At 43.2% G+C, this 21,834-nt stretch overlaps 1 protein-coding gene across 16 annotated transcripts in view; it reads left to right on the plus strand.

Annotated features, from left to right (window-relative positions):
• Positions 1 to 20,832, plus strand: part of mcf2lb (mcf.2 cell line derived transforming sequence-like b) — a 34,825-nt gene extending 13,993 nt beyond the window's left edge. For 4 of the 16 annotated variants that reach the window (XM_061793284.1, XM_061793296.1, XM_061793293.1 and 1 more), the window contains 32 exons: positions 524 to 607; positions 2,258 to 2,372; positions 5,352 to 5,442; positions 6,608 to 6,727; positions 6,814 to 6,930; positions 7,591 to 7,740; positions 8,345 to 8,469; positions 9,303 to 9,417; positions 9,489 to 9,608; positions 10,204 to 10,395; positions 10,475 to 10,666; positions 10,746 to 10,905; positions 11,245 to 11,303; positions 11,378 to 11,460; positions 11,564 to 11,630; positions 11,705 to 11,820; positions 12,426 to 12,495; positions 12,588 to 12,680; positions 12,757 to 12,849; positions 12,929 to 13,054; positions 13,741 to 13,962; positions 14,045 to 14,137; positions 14,222 to 14,300; positions 15,045 to 15,117; positions 15,196 to 15,308; positions 15,485 to 15,574; positions 16,230 to 16,289; positions 16,705 to 16,770; positions 17,114 to 17,223; positions 18,921 to 19,033; positions 19,102 to 19,205; positions 20,077 to 20,832. In XM_061793284.1, coding sequence (XP_061649268.1) covers positions 524 to 607; positions 2,258 to 2,372; positions 5,352 to 5,442; positions 6,608 to 6,727; positions 6,814 to 6,930; positions 7,591 to 7,740; positions 8,345 to 8,469; positions 9,303 to 9,417; positions 9,489 to 9,608; positions 10,204 to 10,395; positions 10,475 to 10,666; positions 10,746 to 10,905; positions 11,245 to 11,303; positions 11,378 to 11,460; positions 11,564 to 11,630; positions 11,705 to 11,820; positions 12,426 to 12,495; positions 12,588 to 12,680; positions 12,757 to 12,849; positions 12,929 to 13,054; positions 13,741 to 13,962; positions 14,045 to 14,137; positions 14,222 to 14,300; positions 15,045 to 15,117; positions 15,196 to 15,308; positions 15,485 to 15,574; positions 16,230 to 16,289; positions 16,705 to 16,770; positions 17,114 to 17,223; positions 18,921 to 19,033; positions 19,102 to 19,205; positions 20,077 to 20,156 — 3,491 coding nt within the window. In that variant the 3' untranslated portion in view covers positions 20,157 to 20,832. Of the gene's footprint in view, positions 1 to 523; positions 608 to 2,257; positions 2,373 to 5,351; positions 5,443 to 6,607; positions 6,728 to 6,813; positions 6,931 to 7,590; positions 7,741 to 8,344; positions 8,470 to 9,302; positions 9,418 to 9,488; positions 9,609 to 10,203; positions 10,396 to 10,474; positions 10,667 to 10,745; positions 10,906 to 11,244; positions 11,304 to 11,377; positions 11,461 to 11,563; positions 11,631 to 11,704; positions 11,821 to 12,425; positions 12,496 to 12,587; positions 12,681 to 12,756; positions 12,850 to 12,928; positions 13,055 to 13,740; positions 13,963 to 14,044; positions 14,138 to 14,221; positions 14,301 to 15,044; positions 15,118 to 15,195; positions 15,309 to 15,484; positions 15,575 to 16,229; positions 16,290 to 16,429; positions 16,584 to 16,704; positions 16,771 to 17,113; positions 17,224 to 18,920; positions 19,034 to 19,101; positions 19,206 to 20,076 lie in introns of those variants that run through there. The other 12 variants (XM_061793289.1, XM_061793297.1, XM_061793287.1 and 9 more) reach the window with 11 other exon arrangements.
• The last annotated feature ends 1,002 nt before the right edge of the window (positions 20,833 to 21,834 follow it).

The following is a 21,834-nucleotide window of genomic DNA, read 5'->3' on the forward strand; positions in this document are numbered from 1 at the left end:
TATTTCATTGTCAAAATGTCATTATGATCATGTTATCTTGACAAACAACTGAATCTTCAACATCCACTTTAGTAACCAAATGTGGTTGCCATCCCAATCAAGAATTATCAGGCTGCGTGTTAAATTTACTTTGAGTCAACGGAAGGGTGATCTTCATAGCCATCGTAACCAAACCCCATTCACAAGCGGAACCGTCCTTTTGACAGAACTTCAGGGCCTGAATGGTGTTGTGCCGTTCTTCATGCAAAACTCACAAAGCTCCTCTCCAATCAGCTCATCTAGTTTGACCACAGATCGTTAGGCTATCGATCTGCTTGCTTCTTCTGTTCTCTCAGTTTCAAGCTGAGCCACGCCAGTTTTCATCCAACAAACACCAAATAGCAGGTTTTACATGGTCTCAGTCAGTGAAATGTACAGTAAAGTAGTAGTATATTTATTAAAGCCGTAGACAGATGGTTACGTAAAGAAAGTATATTAGTTTTCTTTTTTTTTTTCATTGCATGTTTTTGTGTCTTCCCGCCAGATGAGATCATGCAATTGGACAGCAGCCCTCTCCGTGCTGCTGACATCACTCCTGAACTCAGGAGGCAGTTCGCTTTTCTTTCAGGTGACTCATTTATGACTCGTTCATTGTGTGGGTGTGTCTGGTACTTGAACTTGGCTTTTCTCCTTTTATGAATACGAGTTTTACCTCAATGTCTCAATTGCTTTTGTTTTGTAACGTAGTACTCTGTCGACATTGACGGTCTGTAATCGTGACCATCCATCCATCCATCCATCCATTTTCTACCTCTTATCCGAGGTCGGGTCACGGGGGCAGTAGCTTTAGCAGGCACGCCCATACTTCCCTCTCCCCAGCCACTTCATCCAGCTCTTCCGGGCCGATACTGCAGACGCTGCACCGATCCGCCTGTTGATCTCCCGTTCCATTCTTCGCTCACTCGTGAACAAGACCCCAAGATACTTGAAATCGTCCGCTTGGGGCAGGATCTCATCCCCGACCCGGAGAGGGCACGCCACCCTTTTCCGACTGAGGACCACGGTCTCAGATTTGGAGGTGCCGATTCTCATCCCAGCCGCTTCACACTCGGCTGCGAACTGCTCCAGTGAGAGTTGGAGATCACGGCTTGATGAAGCCAACAGAATCACATCATCTGCAAAAAGCTTCTAATTGCCGATGGCTATTGTTTTCCAGTCTAACACATGCGTCAGCTTTGTTTTGCATTTTCCTTTGACCTATTTTTTGCTTGGCAGTTATTTGCTATTCAAATGTCACAGCTTAGTCTCCTTCCTTATTTCTTTTATAAGGACATTGCAGTACCTTTTTCTAAATTCGGACTAGTTACAAAGACCATTCATTCATGTACTCATATATAGTGCATAATATTTTCTTCTATACCTGCGAGTCTTTTCTTCCATTAACCTTGCAGCAGCAGCGGTAGTGTCGGGAACCATTTTGCAGACATGGCTAGAACCATGACGGTGCAAATGCTGTTACCGTAGCGACCAGAAGAAAGAATGGGCTGCCGATATTGATATTCCGGGCACAGGCACTGACAAAGCAGCTGTTAAATGCAGCCTGCGAAAAAAAGGTGTGATTGTCATTGTCATCACACAGCTTCTGACGTTTTCATATTGATTATGAATATGGAATAATGGCGGTCAAGTAGTCGGAAAGGGAGCTAATAAGCATGAAACAAAAACAATTATACTGCACATTAGTACATTCTCAGAGATTTATTACTGGACTTGAGTGGGCTGCAAACCTTTGCAAATAAATGAACTGGCTACACTGAGGTGTGTGATATTTAAATTTGACCTCATGTTTCTGTAAAATGAATACATTTATGTCAAAACCCACCCCCAAACATTTTTGTCAAAAATATAATTCATAGTTTATGAATTAATATTTATGTAAAAACCCACCCCCAAACATTTTTGTCAAAAATAGAATTCACATTTTATGAATTGATATTTATGTAAAAACACACCAGGATTGTTTTTTTATGTGAATTATTCTATTAATAAATATAATTCCTGCAAGTATTTATTTGCATCATATAACTGATAACGATGATAATAATAAGTGTGGGTTTTATAGAAATGTTGAGTACATAGTTAGAAGTAGCTCAGATGGACCTGCAGGCTACAGAAACAACCAAAGCAAAAGCACACATCACAAAGCAACAAATAACCAACATACTGTTGAGATGTATCAGAAGTGTATCTTGATTGATGTGTCTTTGCTCTTGCTCAGGAGGAAGAGGAGACAACGGCAGCCCCGTCATTGTGTTCCCAGAGTTCCCGTCCTTCGGCGAGATCACGGACAGAGAGTTTCACAATGTCCTCACCTACCTGACAAGTGTACCCAGGTGAGGTCGCTAGCCATCTCGCTGTCACATTTATTGGAGTTTCTTTTTTCCTACAATTCAACATAAAACCTTCCTGTTAGCTTTGACGACGAGCGATGAAACATGGTACTAATAATAATGTCTAAGGCTATTTTAAAAGGACAAACTTAAGCTTTACACAACAATGTGCGTCGCGTTAAATATAAAGCAATGGAATATAGAATGTCTGTATAAAATAATAGTGATGAAAAGCAAATGAGTGGTGTGAGGAATGTGCTAAAGGCTGTATTGTACAGTACGTACTACAATAAAACAGGGCATGAAAAGAAATGATTTTGACTTGAAGACTGCCAGGACCACTGTATTAACCTGCTCAATGCTATAGCACATTTAAATACACCTCGGCGCTCAAAACCTTTCTTTTCTACTGAAGCTACACACGTTTTGTTTTCATATCGCAGTATATTTCGGCAGGTTCAAAAAATGTTTTTTCTTTCCAATGTCATGCAGAAAAAGAGAGTCTTATTCAGGCGGCACGGTGGTCGACTGGTTAGAGCGTCTGCCTCACGGTTCTGAGGACCCGGGTTCCATCCCCGGCCCCGCCTGTGTGGAGTTTGCATGTTCTCCCCGTGCCTGTGTGGGTTTTCTCCGGGCACTCAGGTTTTCCTCCCACATCCCAAAAACATGCATGGTAGCTTAATTGAAGTCTCTAAATTGCCCCTAGGTGTGAATGTGAGTGCGACTGGTTGTTGGTTTATGTGTACCCTGCGATTGGCTGGCAACCAGTTCAGGGTGTACCCCGCCTCCTGCCCAATGATGGATGGGATGGGCTCCAGCACTCCCGCCACCCTTGTGAGGATAAGCGGCTCACAAAATGGATGGATGGATAATCTTATTCAAACACACTTAAATTGTTCTGTTAATTCGTCACTTCTAGTTGAAACGAAGGCGGCTATCTTAATGCTAACATACCACGCCCAACGACGGAAATGACCATAAATGTTACAGTCATTCTAAACCTTCAAACTGCTACTTTAACACTCAAAGAGCAGCAACACATACAAACAGAGAGTACAACAATGCTCCCAGGCATATATTCTCTCTGCTCTCACAGAACAAAAAAATTAAAACGGCAAAAACGCGGCACTGAAGGGTTGTCCCCTTCTTGCTGATAACTACGCTCTTCTCACCTCTTCCAGTGGATCTCAGTGCTGGCAGGTGACAGCACAATGTGGTACTATTACGACACAGAAGGCTCACAACTCTAAACTTCAACAACTCTTTTTTGTATACTGAAAAAAGACGGCTTGAAAATCCGCAATATAACGAGGGTTCACTCTACCAGGAGAAAATGGTCATAACGCCTGCATTAATCAGTTGTTATCAGTCTTCTGCAGGGTGTCATACACTGGGGGACTGGATGAGGGGGGAGCGAGTGTGAAACCACCATAATCCTAAACATTCTGACATTCACGCGCTACGATTCAATGATTTTAGTTTATGTTTTCATTGCAGATTTCAGTTTATCCGTTTATTTTTGAAAGGGGACAACGCAATTTCATAAAACACATGAAGCACACATGGTTAAAAAAGCCCGAATTAGCCAGAAGGCTAGTTTTCATCTGTAGTCCCCTGGCCATGATGTCAAAAAGCAGTCAAATACATCTACAAGACAATATAATACAGGATACATCATCAAACTATACTATTAAGAGAGAATCAAACCATCATTTTTTGGATCATAACAAAAAGACAACATAACATACTTGTCTTTTAGTGTTGGCAGCTATAGGTGTTAACTAGCCACATTTTCAGGTTTTTGTATGTTGTAAGCAGTTGAACCTCCTCAGGTTGAGTTGAACAGTTGAGTGTTTCATTTGAAAGGTTACTGTTCAAGGGTGTGATTAGCCTCGAGCCTCGAGCCATTGGAAAGACTAACATGGGTCATGGGTCACGTTGTCTTCCTCCGGGGGAGGGCATCGTCTGACGTGTATCGTGACCTTAAGCACCTCCTGCTTGTTCGAAGAATGATCAGTAGATCAGCTGGTGAAGCATTATTTCTTGACAAAGGCCACGTAAACCCATATGACTAAACAAATAGTTGTGTGCTTGGTAAAATAAAAACAACAAATGGTATTCATCTTAGTTTTAGTTGTATTATTTACTGCCATTAACATACTCACAATACAAGCGCTAACTATATCAAAATATTCAAGTGTCAGTATTCAGCACTGTATCATACTTAAGGTGATGCATTGTTTTGCTTACCTTATCAAGGTACACGAGAGGGACAAAATATTAGAAATATCTCTGAGTGTGATGCAGTGCAATTATACATTACAATAACGACATATTTTGAATACTTATTGAGTGTCAAGTAAGATTGGTGTTTTTTTTAGATGAGTACCTAAGGTTGGGTGTATATGGCTGAAAAAGCATTTTGACTGCATAACCATAAAACTGCGTTTAGAGGGCCTCTCCTTGGGCCGCCCATCCCCCATCATGTCTGTTAAGATTCACTCTCTGGCTACGAGAGCTACTCGTCACTTTGCAGCAACCTTTGTCATTGGCCCACATTCAAGCGGTCTCCATCACTCACTGGATGGCTGTTGGATGAAGGGGCGGGGCTTAGGCTGAGCACATGAACTATTTGCTTGCTTGGATCTACAGTACCTGTGTCACAGATCCAGCTCTCCTGCATTAGTTTAGCTATGGAGCTGCACCTTTATTCTGTTCCTGTTACGCCCAATGCATGCTGGGAGAATGCTTGATGTGTAAATGGTGTGTAAAGTGCCCGAGCGAGAGGCCACTCGTGGTGGAGGGTGGGCACAGGGAGGTGCGTCCCTGTCAGAGAAGATAAGTAGAGCCACACAATAACACAACGTGGCATCATCGCTCGTCTCACAAAAGAAAACTGTGCGCTTGCTGTTTTTTCTCTGAACTATTTTTGCGATTAGGTTTCTACCATTAATGGATTTTTCCTCACTGTGTGTGTGCCAGTTTGCCATCAACAGACGTGGGCTTCATCCTCGTCATCGATCGCCGGCAGGACCGATGGGCGGCCGTCAAAGGGACCCTGCTTCGGATCGCGGTGAGTTCACTCAGCTGGTGGCTTCTTTGTTTTGGGAATGTCTGCACCTGCCTCTGAGTGAGAGGTGTACTGCTAACTGCTAGGAGTCCATTTGTGTCCCTCCGGGTGCAGTCTGCAAATGGGTTAGTTATTGGACTGTTTTTACTTTTTCCGGTGCAAAAAAAAGGTACAGATGTTTTCAAGCTGTGAAAGTGTCAAAGCAACAAAAGCAGTGCCTGTGGTGGTACAATGCCGAATTTGACGAGTTGCACTAGAACACATGACACCTCTGCTTATCTCGTGAGATTTCAGCTCAGCGAACAGCTACTGTAAAGGATGAACTCCACAAGGTAAAAGTAGCAGTTAAGGGATGTGCACCATACAGTCAGCTTGTTTCATTTTTATGTGAAGTGACTCACCTTCATCCTTCACATTTGTCACTGTGTCTGGCACTGGTCATCAGAATGATGAGTTATCCAGCCCCTGTAACAGATCATTTAGGTTTCTATTCTTTCCAGTGGGTAGAATATATCCTGTCTGAACCAATCAGAGGTCGACCGGTGCTTTGGAATGGATTGTGTTCAACTAGCTTGCCACTGTATGATTTAGGTAAAGGTAGCAGTATTGTTTCCTTCCTTTTTCACTTCCTCTGTCTTGTTCCGACAGGAGCCTAATAATAAGAGCTTTATTGGAGCTTCAATCTTGCGCTCCTGGCTATCCCCGTTACAGTTATTCTACCTCTCACTGGGTCAAACATGTTCAGGTAGTAGTTTTAGCTTCAGGTTGAATCAATCACTATTGTACTGAGGAGGGAGGGGAGCGACAAGGAAAGATGAAACACGATGTGATTATTTACCGCCGGAGCTGCCCTCAGAAGACACTGATGGAGGACGCTTGCTCGTTTTAAATTAAATCAGCTTTTATCTGTTCCACACAGCTGGTGACGACGAGCTTCCTGTCTCCTTTACAATAATGCCGTGTCTGAAAGGATGCATGGTGCTGTTAATATATAAAGATTGTTGTAATTCAATCGGGTCTGCTCCCGAGTAAGTGCTGTGCTTGTTAGGTGCCCCTCTAATCAGAATTGGAAATTAAGCATTATTGTCTTTGTCAAGGCAGATTTTTAATACAGCTCTCTTTTATTGGATCTTGTCCTCTCTCTCTCTCTCTCTCTCTCTCACCCCAGGGCGCGTTCCCTGGAAACCTTCAACTGGTTCTGGTCCTGAGGCCCACCACTCTCCTCCAGCGCACACTCTCTGACATCCTATTTAAGTTCAACAAGGATGAGTTCAAAATGAAAGTGCCTGTGCGTGCCTCTCTTTCACCTTTGTTCACCTGGGTCCCATTGGAGAATCTACCGCATGAGGCGGTCACGTTGTGCTTCTGTTCCAGGTGATCATGCTGAGCTCGGTGAGTGAGCTTCACTCGTACATCGACCACACACAGCTGAGCCGGGAACTCGGTGGAACGCAGGCATACTGTCATGAGAAGTGGATCACTCAACGCATCGTATGTACATGTTGCGAAAAAAAACATTTAAAGTATGCACACTTCACCATTGCCTTTGCATTTGTAGCCTTTGAGTTCACACCTTCACCTGAGATGTTAACATTTTGTTCCCTTGGCTCCTGAAGGAATTCCGGATCGGGACTTTTGACTAGTATGATCCTAATATCGCATGATCAGATGAGACATACTGTAATCTCCTGTATATTGCTGGCAATGAGCAGAAACAAAACAATCACTTTTCTGGGAACCAAAAAGATTGCATGTTTGTTGAGCCATTAACATTGCATCATCAACGAGACCAAGCCATTTTGGAACCGTTATATTGGACAATAATTTGTAAAAATAACATACCCACAGGAGGACTGACCAAAAGTATCAACTTGAAGTTGAAAAAAATATGAAGTTGACCACATTTGGACATGGCACGTTTCGTTCCAACACCAGCGATATGCTAAATGGAATGTGCCTATGTTTATGTTCAATTTAAATGCCTTCCAAATGTAAATCAAGATACAGGATACGTTTCTGACTCTTATGCTCGGAGTTTCATTAACATAGGGCACTATTGCTACAGCCAGTTATAAACCGTAAAGATTTTTCATGATGTCATTAATGTGTCGTTCTCATTTCATCTCATCTTCTTGTTTGTTGTCATGGCAGGCTATCGAGGGCTTTGCCTTGATGGTGAAGAAGATGGCCCAGGCCCTGCAGTCGTTTGGCGCTGAGCTGGCTGAAACAGAACTCCCCGGTGAGACGCAGGCCACCGGCCTCCTCCTCAGTGCACACGGCAGCAAGAAAGACAAGATGAAGGCAAGTCATTGTCCTTTACAGTTGAAACCAGATGTTTGCACACACTATATAAAAAGACGTTTGTTTCCCCACTGACTGACATGAAATCAGACTATAAACTATTCCTGTTTTAGGTCAATTAGGTTTGCCAAAATTATTTCTATCGAATAAATACCAGACTAATGAGTGAGTGATTGTTTTAGACCGCTTTCCATTGCTTTCCTCCAAGTCAGTAGTTCACATTCATTTCGTTAGTATTTGACTTGGGTCAAACGTTTTGGATATCTTTCCACAAGCTTCTCATGACAGTCGGAAGGAATTTTGGCCCATTCCTCTGAACACAACTGGTGTAACTGAGTCACGTTTGTAGCCTGCCTCCCTCACACAGATTTTCAGCTGCCCATAAAGTTTCAATAGCATTGAGATCAGGGTTTTGCGATGGCCACTCCAAAACATTGACTTTGTTATCCTGAAGCCACTTTGTAAGCACTTTCTCAGTTTGCTTTGTTCATTGTCCATTTGGAAGACCCGTTTGCGCCCGAGTGTATGTAAACATCTGGTTTCGACTGTACGTAGACTTGTTTATGTGTGTAGTATAGTTGATTGCCTATATGTGTTTGTTCAGGATGATCTGCTGGTGGCTCTGAAGCAAGGTAGCAGGTTGTTGGAGAGCATCAATGAACCTTTGATGCACAACCCTGACCACAGCATGAACCAGGACGAACTGGAGAACCTGGCAACAGTGCAGAGGTAGGAAGATTGCTTTGTAATGGCAGACTTTTTGATAAGCCCTGTACAGCTCTTAGCAATAGTGTCCATTGAGTGTATAGTGGACGTTTCATTGGGAGCCACAGTTTGGTGAGGAAATTGAAGCTGAAAGAGTTAGCTGCTTGCTAGCTGTCTTGTAATTTCTCATTGGTGAAGCTGGACTGGTACTGGTGAGGTTTTTGAAGTTAGTGAGCAGCACTGAAGGCTTAGAGCAGGGCTATCCATCCATCCATTTTCTGAGCCGCTTCTCCTCGCTAGGGTCGCGGGCGTGCTGGAGCCTATCCCAGCTGTCATCGGGCAGGAGGCGGGGTACACCCTCAACTGGTTGCCAGCCAATCGCAGAAGGATCATTTCCTTATTTTCTTTTTATTATGATTGTGCTTTTCTCAAATGGCTTGTAATTTAATTTGAATCCCATTAAAATAAAGTGAAATGTTTTTTTCCCTGATCTTTCAAGTTTTCTTTAAATAATGGTAGACATCTTACAAAGTGCTCTGAGTTAGGTCACGTGGGATGGCTTAACTGGTGTATACCTTTAATTGTTCTACATTTTGTCAACCACCAAAACATTACCGTACAGCCTATGATGGCTGTGTTGCTTAAAATATAAGCAATATATAGTTTTCGAATCATAACCCTTCTTTTGTGTCTGCAACTGCTTCTGGGTCGCGATTCAGGCCACAGTCCGCCGGTTAGTGACCTCTGGCTTAGCGTATCGTGTCAACTGGCATTAGGCTCACTGAGGACCCGGTCAGTATTCTGAGTTTTCTAAGCTTTCCATTGACTTTTCCACCTCCTCCTCTGCCCTCTACTAGACTGCTGTCTCAGTTGGACGAGACGGAAAGGGCTTTTGACGAGTTCTGGGGGAAGCACCGTGTCAAACTGGAGCAGTGTCTCCAGCTGCGCCACTTCGAGGACGACTATAAGGAGGTTAGCCAATCAAATCAGCTCTCAGTGCTGAGGTTTCTCTTACTCATCTTGACTATGTTTTGGTGCCTCAGGTCAGGCTTCTGCTGGATCAGCTGTCTGAGAAACTGGCCACCTTTTCCGAGGTGGGGATCAGTCCCGCTCATGCCGACCATATCCTCAATGATCTCAACGCCTATGAGGAGAGAGTCTGTGTAAGTGACGTGTATACTAAACATTGAATATTATTATGTCTAAATTAGCTGAACTTTTCACTTTTTTTTCTCCTCCTCGGGGACGCCAGTAGACCTCAGTGGAGGCACAGTTACTTCAAAAAAAACCAAAAACAAAGAATACAAAACTGAAATTATATTATATTTCAATAGCTGGACATTTTTGTGTTTCATAAAATATAATATTAGTATCTTGTAGAGGTTTTCAAAGTGTGATAGGAGCGCAGGTAGACCACAGCAGCTTGTAAAAGACAAAGATAATATAAACCACCAAAGCTAACTTTATATTTCAATTGCTAAACATTAACCTGAACATTATTGTATTTTACAAAACTAAATATCGGCTTGTAGTAGCTGTTTTCAAAGTGGTGTATCCCTTGGCTGGGTAGACTTCTGCAGCAAGTAAAAACTTTGAAAAAAGTGTGTTCTTTTTATTTATTTATTACTTCTCCTACCAGTTCTGACACGTACTGTACTTAACCTTTTTTTTTTTTTTTTACACTCACTCCCTTTCCTGATCAATGGCTCCTGTGCTTTTTCAAACGGTGACAAAATCTTTTTTTTTTGTGGTCCACAGGAGGTACTGGACAGAGCTTTGGCTTTGGCCCATGAAGGTGATGACCTCATCCAAAAGGCTCACTACGCTCAGGATTCCATTGTGTCGAAAACCAGTGAGCTACGGACACTCTGCCAGGAATTGAGCAACAACCTGAGGGCAAAAAAAGAGCTGCTCCTCAAAGCCCGAGAACTGCATCGCTGCTTGGAGAGGGTGAGCAACACGCGTGTACCTAAACACACATACACTGGCAGTTTTCATGTGTTCATTCTTATTTCACCGTCATCTACAGGCTTCAAAGTGGTGCGATGATGGCATTTTCCTGCTGGCCTCCCAGCCCGTGGACAAGTGTCAATCACATGAGGGGGCGGAGTCAGCCCTGCAGGAGTTGGAGGGGTTCCTGGCGGACGCAGGCCAGGACCGACTGTCGGACTTGAGTAGCACCTTTTCAAATTATGAGGCAGTGCTTGACCAGCAGCTCAGGGTATCCACCGCTGTTAGGAACTAAAATTGCCAATTTCCGGTAGAATTATGACGTTGACGTGCTTATCGCTTCTGAACAGGACCAAGTGGAAAGGGTGTTGCAAAAGCAAGCATCCATGCAGGAGATGTTTGACAAGCGGAGGGTCAGTCTGAACAAGCTGGCAGCCAAGCAGACCAGGCCAGTGCAGCCGGTCGCTCCCAGACCTGAAGCCTTCATCAAATCTCCTCTCAGCTCACCTGGTCAGTCTCAACATATTGATAGCATATTATCATATTATAAAACCACAACGTAGGAAAGTCTAAGAGCATACATTCAAATAGACACTTTATTAGGTATAGCTAACACATTGAAGATGTGTACGCCAATTAGCACCAATGCAAGTGGACTGTAATGCAACAAACAAATCCACAAAATGATTGTATGTGCAGCAAAAATCTATTTAGCGATCAAAATAGAGCATCACAGAATTGTTGATAGCGATCTTGTGCAGGTGTACTTACCGAGAGCTGTTGATTGTATATTTTACGAGTGGGGCCAAAATATTTGTGTTCTGACTCTGTCCTCATTTCCTGCCACAGCGCACAAAGGTAAACTGGATAGAAGCCACTCCGAGGGAAACAATGCAAGCTACGACAAAGTGGGTGAAGTCATAATGGCATCTTTAAAGACACTGTCCATGTCACTCCAATGCTTGTATTGTACCATCCCAAGGGAGACCAGCGGCAGATTGGAGAGGGTAAACGCAGACACGGTTCTCTGTCGGAAGAAGAGGAGAACTTGGCTGTGCTCAGGAGGTGAGGCATCTGATTATACTAGAGAAGGGCTGTTTGGCAACAATTGTGTCTCATTGGATTCATATGTGCTTCTTTCGATCTTAACGCTCTCTCCCCGATGCAGGCACGTCATGAACGAGCTGCTGGAAACGGAGAGGGCTTATGTGGAGGAACTGCTGTGTGTCCTCCAGGTTCTCATTTAACCACTCCACAACACTTCTACCTGTGACATTATCACTATTAAGTGAGTTTTTGTTGCTTGCAGGGGTATGCCTCCGAGATGGATAACGCTGCAATGGCGCACCTCATCCCTGCCCATTTGCAGAACAAAAAGGAGGTTTTGTTTGGCAACATGCCAGAAATCTACCACTTCCACAAGAGGTGAGGGAGCGCCCTCTAGCTCTTTTTGATGAGACACCCATTCAAATTCAAGTGTCCTAAAATAACTGACTCCAAAGTACTTCTGCTGCTACACTAACTTGTAATAAGGAGAATCGCTCGCTCTGCAATTGCCATGGCAACTGTGAGTAACTTACCATCGTGGTCTGCGATATTGCAAGCCCTCGTATCGGGCTGATGTTACAGTGGTCTCCATTGCTTGTACAAACTTTATGCAGCATTATGTTCTATCATAGGCTGCTTCTATTAGTGTTGGAAAACTGTTGAACTACTGCCATTATAAAACACTGTTTTAACTACAGGCAATTAAGTAGTATTTAAAAAGAAATCACTGGATAACAATACAAAATAAGCAGCCAGGACTGAGATGAGCCACTTGTGTCACTCTAGGTGTCATTTCTGGTTCTGTGGTTAGCATCACACTTGCCATTGTTGCGGCTCCTCAGAAAAGCCAAAGAGAAAGAAAAACATTGTAATCTTGCAAGTTGTTCACCCTCTGTTTTTCCGCAAAAACAAAACATCTTGTGTAGTTCGCTGAGTGCCAACCACCAGCACCCTCATGAATAGTCGTCCATCTTTGTTTCCAGGACATTTCTGAGGGAGTTGGAGCTATATGCAGACTGTCCAGAACTAGTTGGGAGATGTTTCCTGCAAAGGGTGAGCGAATGAAGACTTTCTGCAAGGAGACGGAAAACATTGTTAAACCTTATTTTACATTTCCTCGACACAACTCACCTTTCCTCACGCAGATGACAGACCTGCAGATCTACGAGAAGTACTGTCACAACAAGCCTCGCTCTGAAAGCCTCTGGAGGCAGTGCTCCGACTGCGTCTTCTTCCAGGTACTATCAGCACATGCACGGGATTGTTGTTTGCTTGAGTGTTTGACGTCTTTATTTGATCTTTAATCTTCACCAGGAGTGTCAGAAAAAGCTGGAGCACAAACTTGGCTTGGATTCCTATTTGCTGAAGCCTGTGCAGAGAATCACCAAATACCAGCTTCTGTTGAAGGTAACACATTGTCCGTTAGCCACAACCTGGAATTGTTGTGGTAAAAAGGGAAGTGGTTTTAATGTTTTGCTTCCTGCAGGAAATGCTTAAGTACAGTAAAGGCTGCGAAGGTACAGAGGACCTGCAAGAGGCTCTAACCTCCATCCTGGGCATCCTCAAAGCCGTCAATGACTCCATGCACCTCATCGCCATTACAGGATATGAGGTGAGAGTCCTGTGAGCTAATATGCACCACTTTTGCGGCACCGACCTTCACAGTACAGTGGATCTCGACGCACTGCTTTAGGTTAATATTAATTGGTCGAGAGAATCGTCAGTTCAGAATACAGTCGGGAGAGCTTAACAACAAAAAATCCTGTACAGACACCATTATGGAAGGGTTAGTCGTGCATGTTACAAGAATACATCCATCCATTTTCTAAACCACTTTTTTGGGGGCGGTGAAGTAGAAAAATATATTTGTTCAGATATTATATTTAGCAATCATTTCTTTCACATTTTATATAATTCTATTATTATATGACATTACCAGGATACTCACTTTTGTATTTGTGCAAATGAGTCAGAATGGATTACCGGTAATATTTGAAGCACCGTCGCTGTCTTCTTTTGGTCATGTTCATGACACATGGTGTGGTAACCGATGTCACAGTGATTGTAATCCACCTAATGGGCACCTGCATTTATTTGTTCAAATAGGGCCACGGCCGCTCTTTGAGGAAATGCCGTAATTTAGACACATCGATTGCCATCTTGCCGTCACACCCCGCAGAGGAAACAGATCAGTGTTCATGGTTCCAAATGACCCATAGTGTGCTGAATTGAATTGAACCACGATAGAAGACTTGACATCAGTCGGGTCAAACTAGCGATCTGTCTTTCCTTTACCAGGGCAACCTGAGCGAGCTGGGCAAGCTGCTAATGCAGGGCTCGTTCAGTGTGTGGACGGAACACAAGAAAGGCCACGCCAAGGTCAAGGACCTGGCCCGCTTCAAGCCCATGCAGAGACACATCTTCCTGCACGAGAGGGCCCTTCTCTTCTGTAAGCGGAGGGAGGAGAGCGGGGAGGGCTACGAGAAGGCTCCCTCCTACAGCTTCAAGCAGTCACTCAGCGTGAGCGCCTCGCCGTTCTGGATGGGTTTCTTTTTCTGTTCGCGCGATTCGTTATTTCAAATTTCACTGCCTGTCTCGACAGATGAACGCTGTGGGCATTACCGAAAATGCTAAGGGAGACAACAAGAAGTTTGAGATCTGGTGTAACTCCAGAGAAGAGGTCTACATTGTGCAGGTAGGAATGTTTGTTGAAATCCTAATGACTTAGGATTGCAAAATAATTTGCTACGCTATTTTCATCTTACTCTTGACATTTCAGGCACCAACAGCTGACGTGAAAACCACCTGGGTGAAGGAGATAAGGAAGGTTTTGACAACTCAGCTGGAAGCATGCAGAGGTAACAATCATGATCGCTAAGGAATTCTTGTCCCATTTTGTGTAATTATCTGTTACGATTATGAAAGTAAAACATCAATACAGGTTGTCCTCGGGTGATAAGTTGACGTAAGCCAAACACGTCAAGTCGGGATGTGGCATAGGCTCTCGCTAGTCTACGCTGGCGTAAAAGTAAAGTTGTGATTACAGTAAATACTTGTATGAAAAGCAATTCTGGCAATGAAGATGGAACAAATGGAAAAAAGGGTTCGCGGACTTCCTGCATGACCACGTAAACTATATAGCAGGATTCCTTGAGGAGTGTTTCATAAGCCAAGCTACACATTTTACATTAGAGAAATCTCACTGTACACCACTAAACCAAAATTTGGCAAAACGTATGACTACTGAAATAATGATGCTCTAATCTCAGTTGACTTATAAATGATTGTACTCAGTGTGAAATCTGGGCCGATTAAATTGAACACAAAGCTAATAAGGAAGCGATGACTTATTCTGTTGTATGAAAGGCAACAAGTGGATACACGGGTTCTTTGTACCTTCTGCCATGTGTCGGAAGAGCATTTAGTTGTTCTGCCTCTCACTACACGTGCTGCCATAGATTGCTAAACAGCATTTTTTGTGTAGTTAATAAGTCATCATTTTCAGACAAGTTCGATAATTTTCCGTGGTGAGCTCTCACGGCACACTATTTTCCCATGGGACCGTGGTTTGGAATCACTACATTTCATCTTGTCTTGTTCAGAAGCAAGTCAGCAGAGGGCGCCAGATCAGGTTGTCCAATGTCCGCCAGCGGCAGGAGGACCAGAGAATCAAAGGTACGTGTGCTTTTGCTTTCTCCCAACTCTTGATGAAAATGGATGTTCTACAGGCCCAAATTCTTGGCTCCTCTCCAGCAGCAGCCCATTCAAGGTGGGCCAGAGGAGTTTGAAAAAGGGAGACGAGAGGAAAGCAGAGCACTGCAGCCTCGATGCCAATTCGTCTCCTTTGCCAAAGTCAGCGGGCAAAGGTAACCTTTTGGGAGTGTTTCAAGCCATGTTCGTACATCTTTATTCCCACCTCTTGTCTGATTCATGCCTTTCCTCACTTTTCCTTCCTGTGAGTGTCTTTTAACTTACCTGCCGTCTTTCCTCTATTTTTTTGTATTCTCTGCCTGTTCCTCTTCCATTTCCTCCGGGTCGGAAGAGAGAGCCACAAGCCCTACCTCAGACAGAAGCGCCGCAGCTAAAAAACGCTTTACTTTACAGGGCTTCAGTAACCTCAAAGCTCAGAAAGGTAACTGCAGGTCATGTTGTCCTATCACATCTGATCCTCATACCTTTTTGTGGGAAGTTCTACCTTCACTTAGTACAGCATACGTCCAGCAAGGACTGGAATTGTGGAATTGTGAGAAATACCTTTAATGCCCAGTTATGTTAGTGAAGACCAGCGGTGCTTTTAGATGAAAACATATTGTAAGGCACCGACCACTTTGGGAATTGTAATAATATATGTATTTTGTTGCTAGGCGCCGCCACACAAAAATGAATAAGAACTATGCTATAGAAATAAACATTTGGCATGCAGTCCCTGCATGTAGTTTTTCACTTCTGATAGCAACATGCTGAGCCACACCGATAACACATAATCATCAATCTGAAATTAGATTTAGGCAAGGCAGCGTAGACCAATAGAATTGCTTATTTTTTTTGTTTTCCCCCACTTGTTGCTTCAAAGCACATTAAAATGTCCACATCGATCAAAAACATCACTGCACATATAAGACAATTCTATTATAGTCCCTCATGCAAAAACATTTTATGAGAAAGTCGATCACCTAGTTTGCATTTTCTCCACATATTTAAAGTGTTGAAACAAGTACAAATCTTGAAGGCCAAATAAATAAAGAGGTAGTTCATTATAGTGGTCTTTTGCATGCTTGCCTTCACAGAACCGCCGAGCGCAGATGATAAAAGTTTCACCTTGCCCATCACCATTCTGCTGTGTCCAGGTATCGCACGGCAGCATTAGCAGCGTCATTCAGTGCGGCCCTTGTGCCCTTGCCACAGCAAATTTGACACTGATGGCAAAATCACAAGATGAATTGTCTCTGAAAATATATTGAGTTACATGTGAGCTCTTCTTACCTAGTGTGCTGATCGTGTTTAGATACTAGATGTAAAACAGATGTCCCTATAAAACACATCCCGACCTCGCCCAGTGAAAGTTGTGATGCTTTCGCATACTCAGCTGCATGTGCTTCACTGTAACCAAATAGAAGGCAAGAAGTAGGACAAATTAGAAGGTAAATGATCGCTTCACTTGTGCTTGCTTTAGTCTTTCCCTCCTTAGGATGTACACTTGGAATGATGTGCTCTCTCTTTCTTGCGCTAATACACAAACTGCTTTCGGGCAAATCATTTCAGGATCCGCGACGAGCCCCGATCACAGGACCAAGCGCCAGAGCGACCCGACGCCGTTGGGCTTTCAAGGTAACGTGCGCCATCCGTTCATCCATGCGTCCATCCACAGTGGTGCGTGTCATCGCCGGCTGTGTTTTCTCAGATGAGGAGGGCCAGGTGGTCGAGCACCTCTAGTCTTTTACACAATAAGTCGAGAGGTACACCCACGGCGATGTCCCCCTTTCTTTCATTTGCCTTTGCCTGCGCCATTGTCCTTTTGGGATTAGGGGTTATAGCAAGTAGTTACAATGTGCAATGGGATTAGCCTCTATTTCTATTTCTATTTCAGGTCTGTCTTACCGCAGGTCTAACACGTGCCAGACGCGTTTCTTGAACCCCCCCCTGTGTCCCGCTTCCTCTTGTCTCTCCTCAGGCTGGAACAAGGCCTCCCTCTCGATGGACGCGTCGGAGGAACACGAAGGCTACTCCAGCGGTGAGGATCCTCTCAACTCTGACCCAGAGGACGACAATGCCAGGAAGCTGGTGAGTCTTGCGCAGTTTCGTGTTGATACCGATCAAGTCCGGTTTTTTCAACAGTGTCCTTAAGTATTTCATGAAACATTAGAATTTTCACTGAAGGTGGGAATCTCTTGCCACGTCACGATTCAATTCTATTACACTTCAGAGGGCTACATTGTGATTCCATTTTCGATGTTTCTCGACGCATCTTGGATCGATATTTAATTTTAAAATAGAATTCCAAACACATTTACTTCCATTATGTTTGATCAAGGTCACTGATGGTGTAGCGATGCGTTGGCCTGACGTGGGTGCAGACAGCGTGGGTCCGCTTCCCACTCAGTGACGGTGTGAATGGTTGTCCGTGTCTATATGTGCCCTGCGACTGCAACTGACTGGCATCCAGTTCAGCGTGTAGTCCGTCTTTCGCCCATGAGCTCCAGCGCCCCGCGACCCTGAACGGGATAAGCGCTATTGAGAATGGACGGGTGATTTATCAAATTCTCATTGCGAAAAGCCCAACAGCGGTTTCAATTGTGCGCATTGAAATCTATGACAAAAAAACATCATAGCAGTGTTGGTAAGGAAGCTGAGTGATGAATATGTCTTATCACAGAAATATTTGTCTTATCACACACACACACACGAGTCAATTTCCACATCACACTCAATTACTGTAGCGAGTAGAAAAAGGGTCAACAGAGTAAATATTGGACTTTTTGGAGGCAATAAAACTCTTTGTCAAACTCATTATATATGTAGCTCAGGGGCTACCATACTTAACATAATAATAAATATGGTTTCATGCTAAAGAAAACCAATAGGAAGATCTTCAGATTGAAGGACATTTTTTTACAATTTTGCAAAACAACCTCAGATTTCTTGATGAAATCTTGCTTCAGTTTGTCATCTACATGTATGCATGGTAACTAATCACAACGATTGTATTTTAAGCCATAAAACTTGAAGTCCAAAGTATTTGGAACTTTATGATTAAATCGACCACTCCATTTTTCGACATAGCATAGCAATTCTCAAAATGATCCTTAGTTGCCACCGCCACAACGTTTTTAACTATCAAATTCAACCTGCGGGCCGGTTGGTAGCAACTAGTGGGCCGTTTTGGACCCATGGGGCCGTATGTTTGACCCCCCTGGTATAAACAATCCAAACAAATTTAAAACGTATGAAGAAGCAGAGTTTGTGTAACACAATTTGGACATGACTGTTTCTTAGGCTCAAGTTACAATTGAGGGGAACAATTATGGGATGTCAATTTGTGGGTCCACACCTCTGATGATATTATTTCTATTGAACTTCATATGAACTATGTGCAGGTGTCGCATGATTTATAGGTTATTATGCTAGCAGCTTTCTCAGAAGAGAACTAATTGAGCAGACATGTTTCATCGCCACATGCATGTAGATACATTTGAATATGGTACAAAAGACCATTTATTTTCGGACTCATGTCTGATGTGGATGCACTAAACACTTTTCAATCATAATCTAGTTGGTAGAGAAAAGGAACTTTGCGTTTTCATTTGTTACAAGCTCTAATCATCCAAATTTGACATATACATCAAAGAAATGATGCGATATTTCACTCTTGAGTGTGTGTGCATCCCTATAATATGAGTTTCGCTTCTCGAATTGAAGTGCCCAACTAAATGAAGCTTTTGCCACTATTCAAATTGGTTAAGATGCATCTTTGTGAACAGTGCGCTGGTAAATACACGGCGACGGGCGACTACGAGAAGGCTTCCGCTCAAGAGGTGGCGGTGAAAATGGGAGACACGGTGCAGCTGGTGAAGGAGGGCGAGGACGGACAGTGGTGAGCCGGACTGGCCGTGGATCGCCGACCGGCCAGTTACCGATCACGAATCTGTGTGTTTGCTGCAGGTTAGTGCGTAACCTGAACACCTGCGCAGAGGGCTGGATGCCCACGGCTCATTTGGTCACCCTCGTCTCCAAGTCCAAGTCGTGCCAGTCGCTCACCAGCTCAGGTACGGAAGGGGCGGGATACGCTCACTTGTCCTTTTATTGGGTGCACCCCCATGCTTTTTTTTTAGAGCTCAAGGGCCAAATTAGAAGACGCTCACACCTAAATAAAACAGGTTCTTCCTCCTTCCTCCTTTTTGCGTAATCTTGCTTAACTAACAAGAATGACAACACCATCAAATAGTTTTTCCCAAAACCAACAAATTGTGTTTAAGCTGTACTTCTGCAAATAGTGGCCCCTAGGGTGTTTATTTACTCGACTGAAGATGTGGATAATTAGCCGTTATTGGAATAATATTGACCGATCATACCGGTCGGTCTATTCCAACTTAAGTGAAAGTGGAGTTTCAAACAAAATTGATGGAGAAAATGTAGCAAATGGGGCAAGCAGCGAGAAGAACTAACAAGTCAGCACACGACACGGTTGTGGCAAGATCATCTTTGACTTGACACGTTCATCTGTTGACCTGCTTCTCGAGTTGCTGCTGCTTTGGTTACTTTCTTGGTGAGTCACTTTGTTTGTGTGTAAACAATGGCGTCTATGAACTGAGCTAATGACAGCTGCAATTCCTGACAAAAAGGAGACATTTATTTGTCTTAGTCAGCGAGTAACTGGAGCATGGTGGCAATTCGAGGGATGGGGCACTATTTGAGAAAAGGCGGTTTTTACTAATGCTCAATGTGACTTTCTTCCAAAAAAAAAACAAAAACTGTGGTTTTCAAACGTATTATATATAACAAGTACTTCACAGCCTCGACAGGTGCCTCCGTTAAGAATACAGCAGCATAGGAGGCCTTAGGTTTTCTCAAAAACAAGGCAGAAGTTCTATTCCTTGAGTATATTGAATATATTTGTATTTATATTTGTTGAAATAGAAGGCAGCGGATCAGGACACCTCAGCACATCATCCAGTTGCAGCGAAACCTGCACGCCTTTTACCGACGTCAAATCTTGAGCTGACCGGCACTTGCCTCGTGCGTAGCCACGCCACTCCCTCCCTCTGTGCTGTCTATGTTAACATTTGGACTTACCATTCAAACCAGCGTATTTTCAGTCATCCACACAAAAGCATCCTGCGCCCTTGACGGGAGAAGAATAGTTTATTTGAATGACACGACGGTGTTACAGATGTAACGGGCCAGCAGGACTGATCTCAGTTAATATGTCCGTCATGGATGTGAACTAATAATTCCACTGTGAGAGCACATTTACAAGATGGACAATTACATGCAGCTAATTTAGCTGCTGTGTTACATATTTATTTATAAGAAATGCAAGAAATACACAAATGTCACTTTTGTCACTTTAACTTCCAATATCATATTTTTTTACTACTTGTCTGTCCTTCGCTGTCATTAGAATATTTTTCCACCATGTTTGAGTTGCATGTACAACACAATCTACAAAGTGAAAATGTGTATAATCAGAGGTGACTTGTATAGCGCTAACTTATTCCCTTCATCTCTGGATGTAGATATTGTTCATTAATGGCTGTCATGAGATGTTTATTATTGGAGCTGCTATATTGTACATTATGTATGGTGATTTCACTGCCCTGTGACTTTTTTTTGTACTATAAAAAAAAACAACTTGATGATAATAAGCTCATGTTTTGTTGTTTTTGTGTGTGAGAGGACATTGCAAAATAAAAGAATAAATCGGACAACGTGTGTAAACAATATCAATCGGTTCATGGGGTCGTAGCGCTAGCTAGTGGCTAGCTAGCACTTCTGCCTCACAGTCCTCACAGGTTCGCTGTTCGAATCTTGACTCGGGCCTTCCTGTAGCATTTGCATGCTCTCCACTCCTTTCTCCGGGGACTCCGGTGTCTTCCCACGTTCCCCAAAAATGCATTTTAGGTTGAGTTAATTGAAAAGTAAATCGTTCAAAGGTGTATGATTATGTTAATTGCAATTGGTGTCCGATTTGAGTGGCTCCAGTTCACCCAAAACTACTGAGGACAAGCACTACGGGAAATGGATCAGGTTCAAATATCAAAATTGGTTTAAACTTGTATATGTCATTAAGCAGTGAAGACACTGATCATATCAACAAATGATTGCCAACGTAGGAACTAAAAAGTTCCAATAAGCAACACTTTATTTCCATAAATCTGCAAGTGTTTAGATTTTCAAATGATCACTTCTACAACATTCTTAGGAAATCACAATGACTCATTTGGCCAACACTGAGTTAGCCATGGGCTGATCGCGGTCCTTGGGGGCAAACCGGTTCACGACTCCTGGTCGTTAAATGTTCCTCCTGCCGTCCAGTGGAACTTCCACGAGACGGCCATTGTGGAAGAGCGATTATTCTGCCAGTCACTACAAGTCGCTGGCAATCCTGGCAGAAAAAAAAATAATAATAATTTTGAGTAATTGTAATTAATTGCAGTTGGGTAATTTGCCGAGGCACAGTGGTTGGGAATGAATTACCAGTACAAAATAAAATATTTGTTCAAAAGAGCAAAGAAAGGGGGAAAAAAAGCTATTTAAATGCTTGAGTTTGTTATATCTAAATGAGTCAAAATAAGTGAAATTTGGACAAGATCAACAATCAAAAATGATATTTTTATTGTTCTGTTAAGGTTATTTTCGTTTGAATCTTCCTGGCTGCAGTTTACGATTTATCAG

This window comes from Phyllopteryx taeniolatus, chromosome 12, assembly GCF_024500385.1.
Source record: "Phyllopteryx taeniolatus isolate TA_2022b chromosome 12, UOR_Ptae_1.2, whole genome shotgun sequence".
NCBI lineage: Eukaryota > Metazoa > Chordata > Actinopteri > Syngnathiformes > Syngnathidae > Phyllopteryx > Phyllopteryx taeniolatus.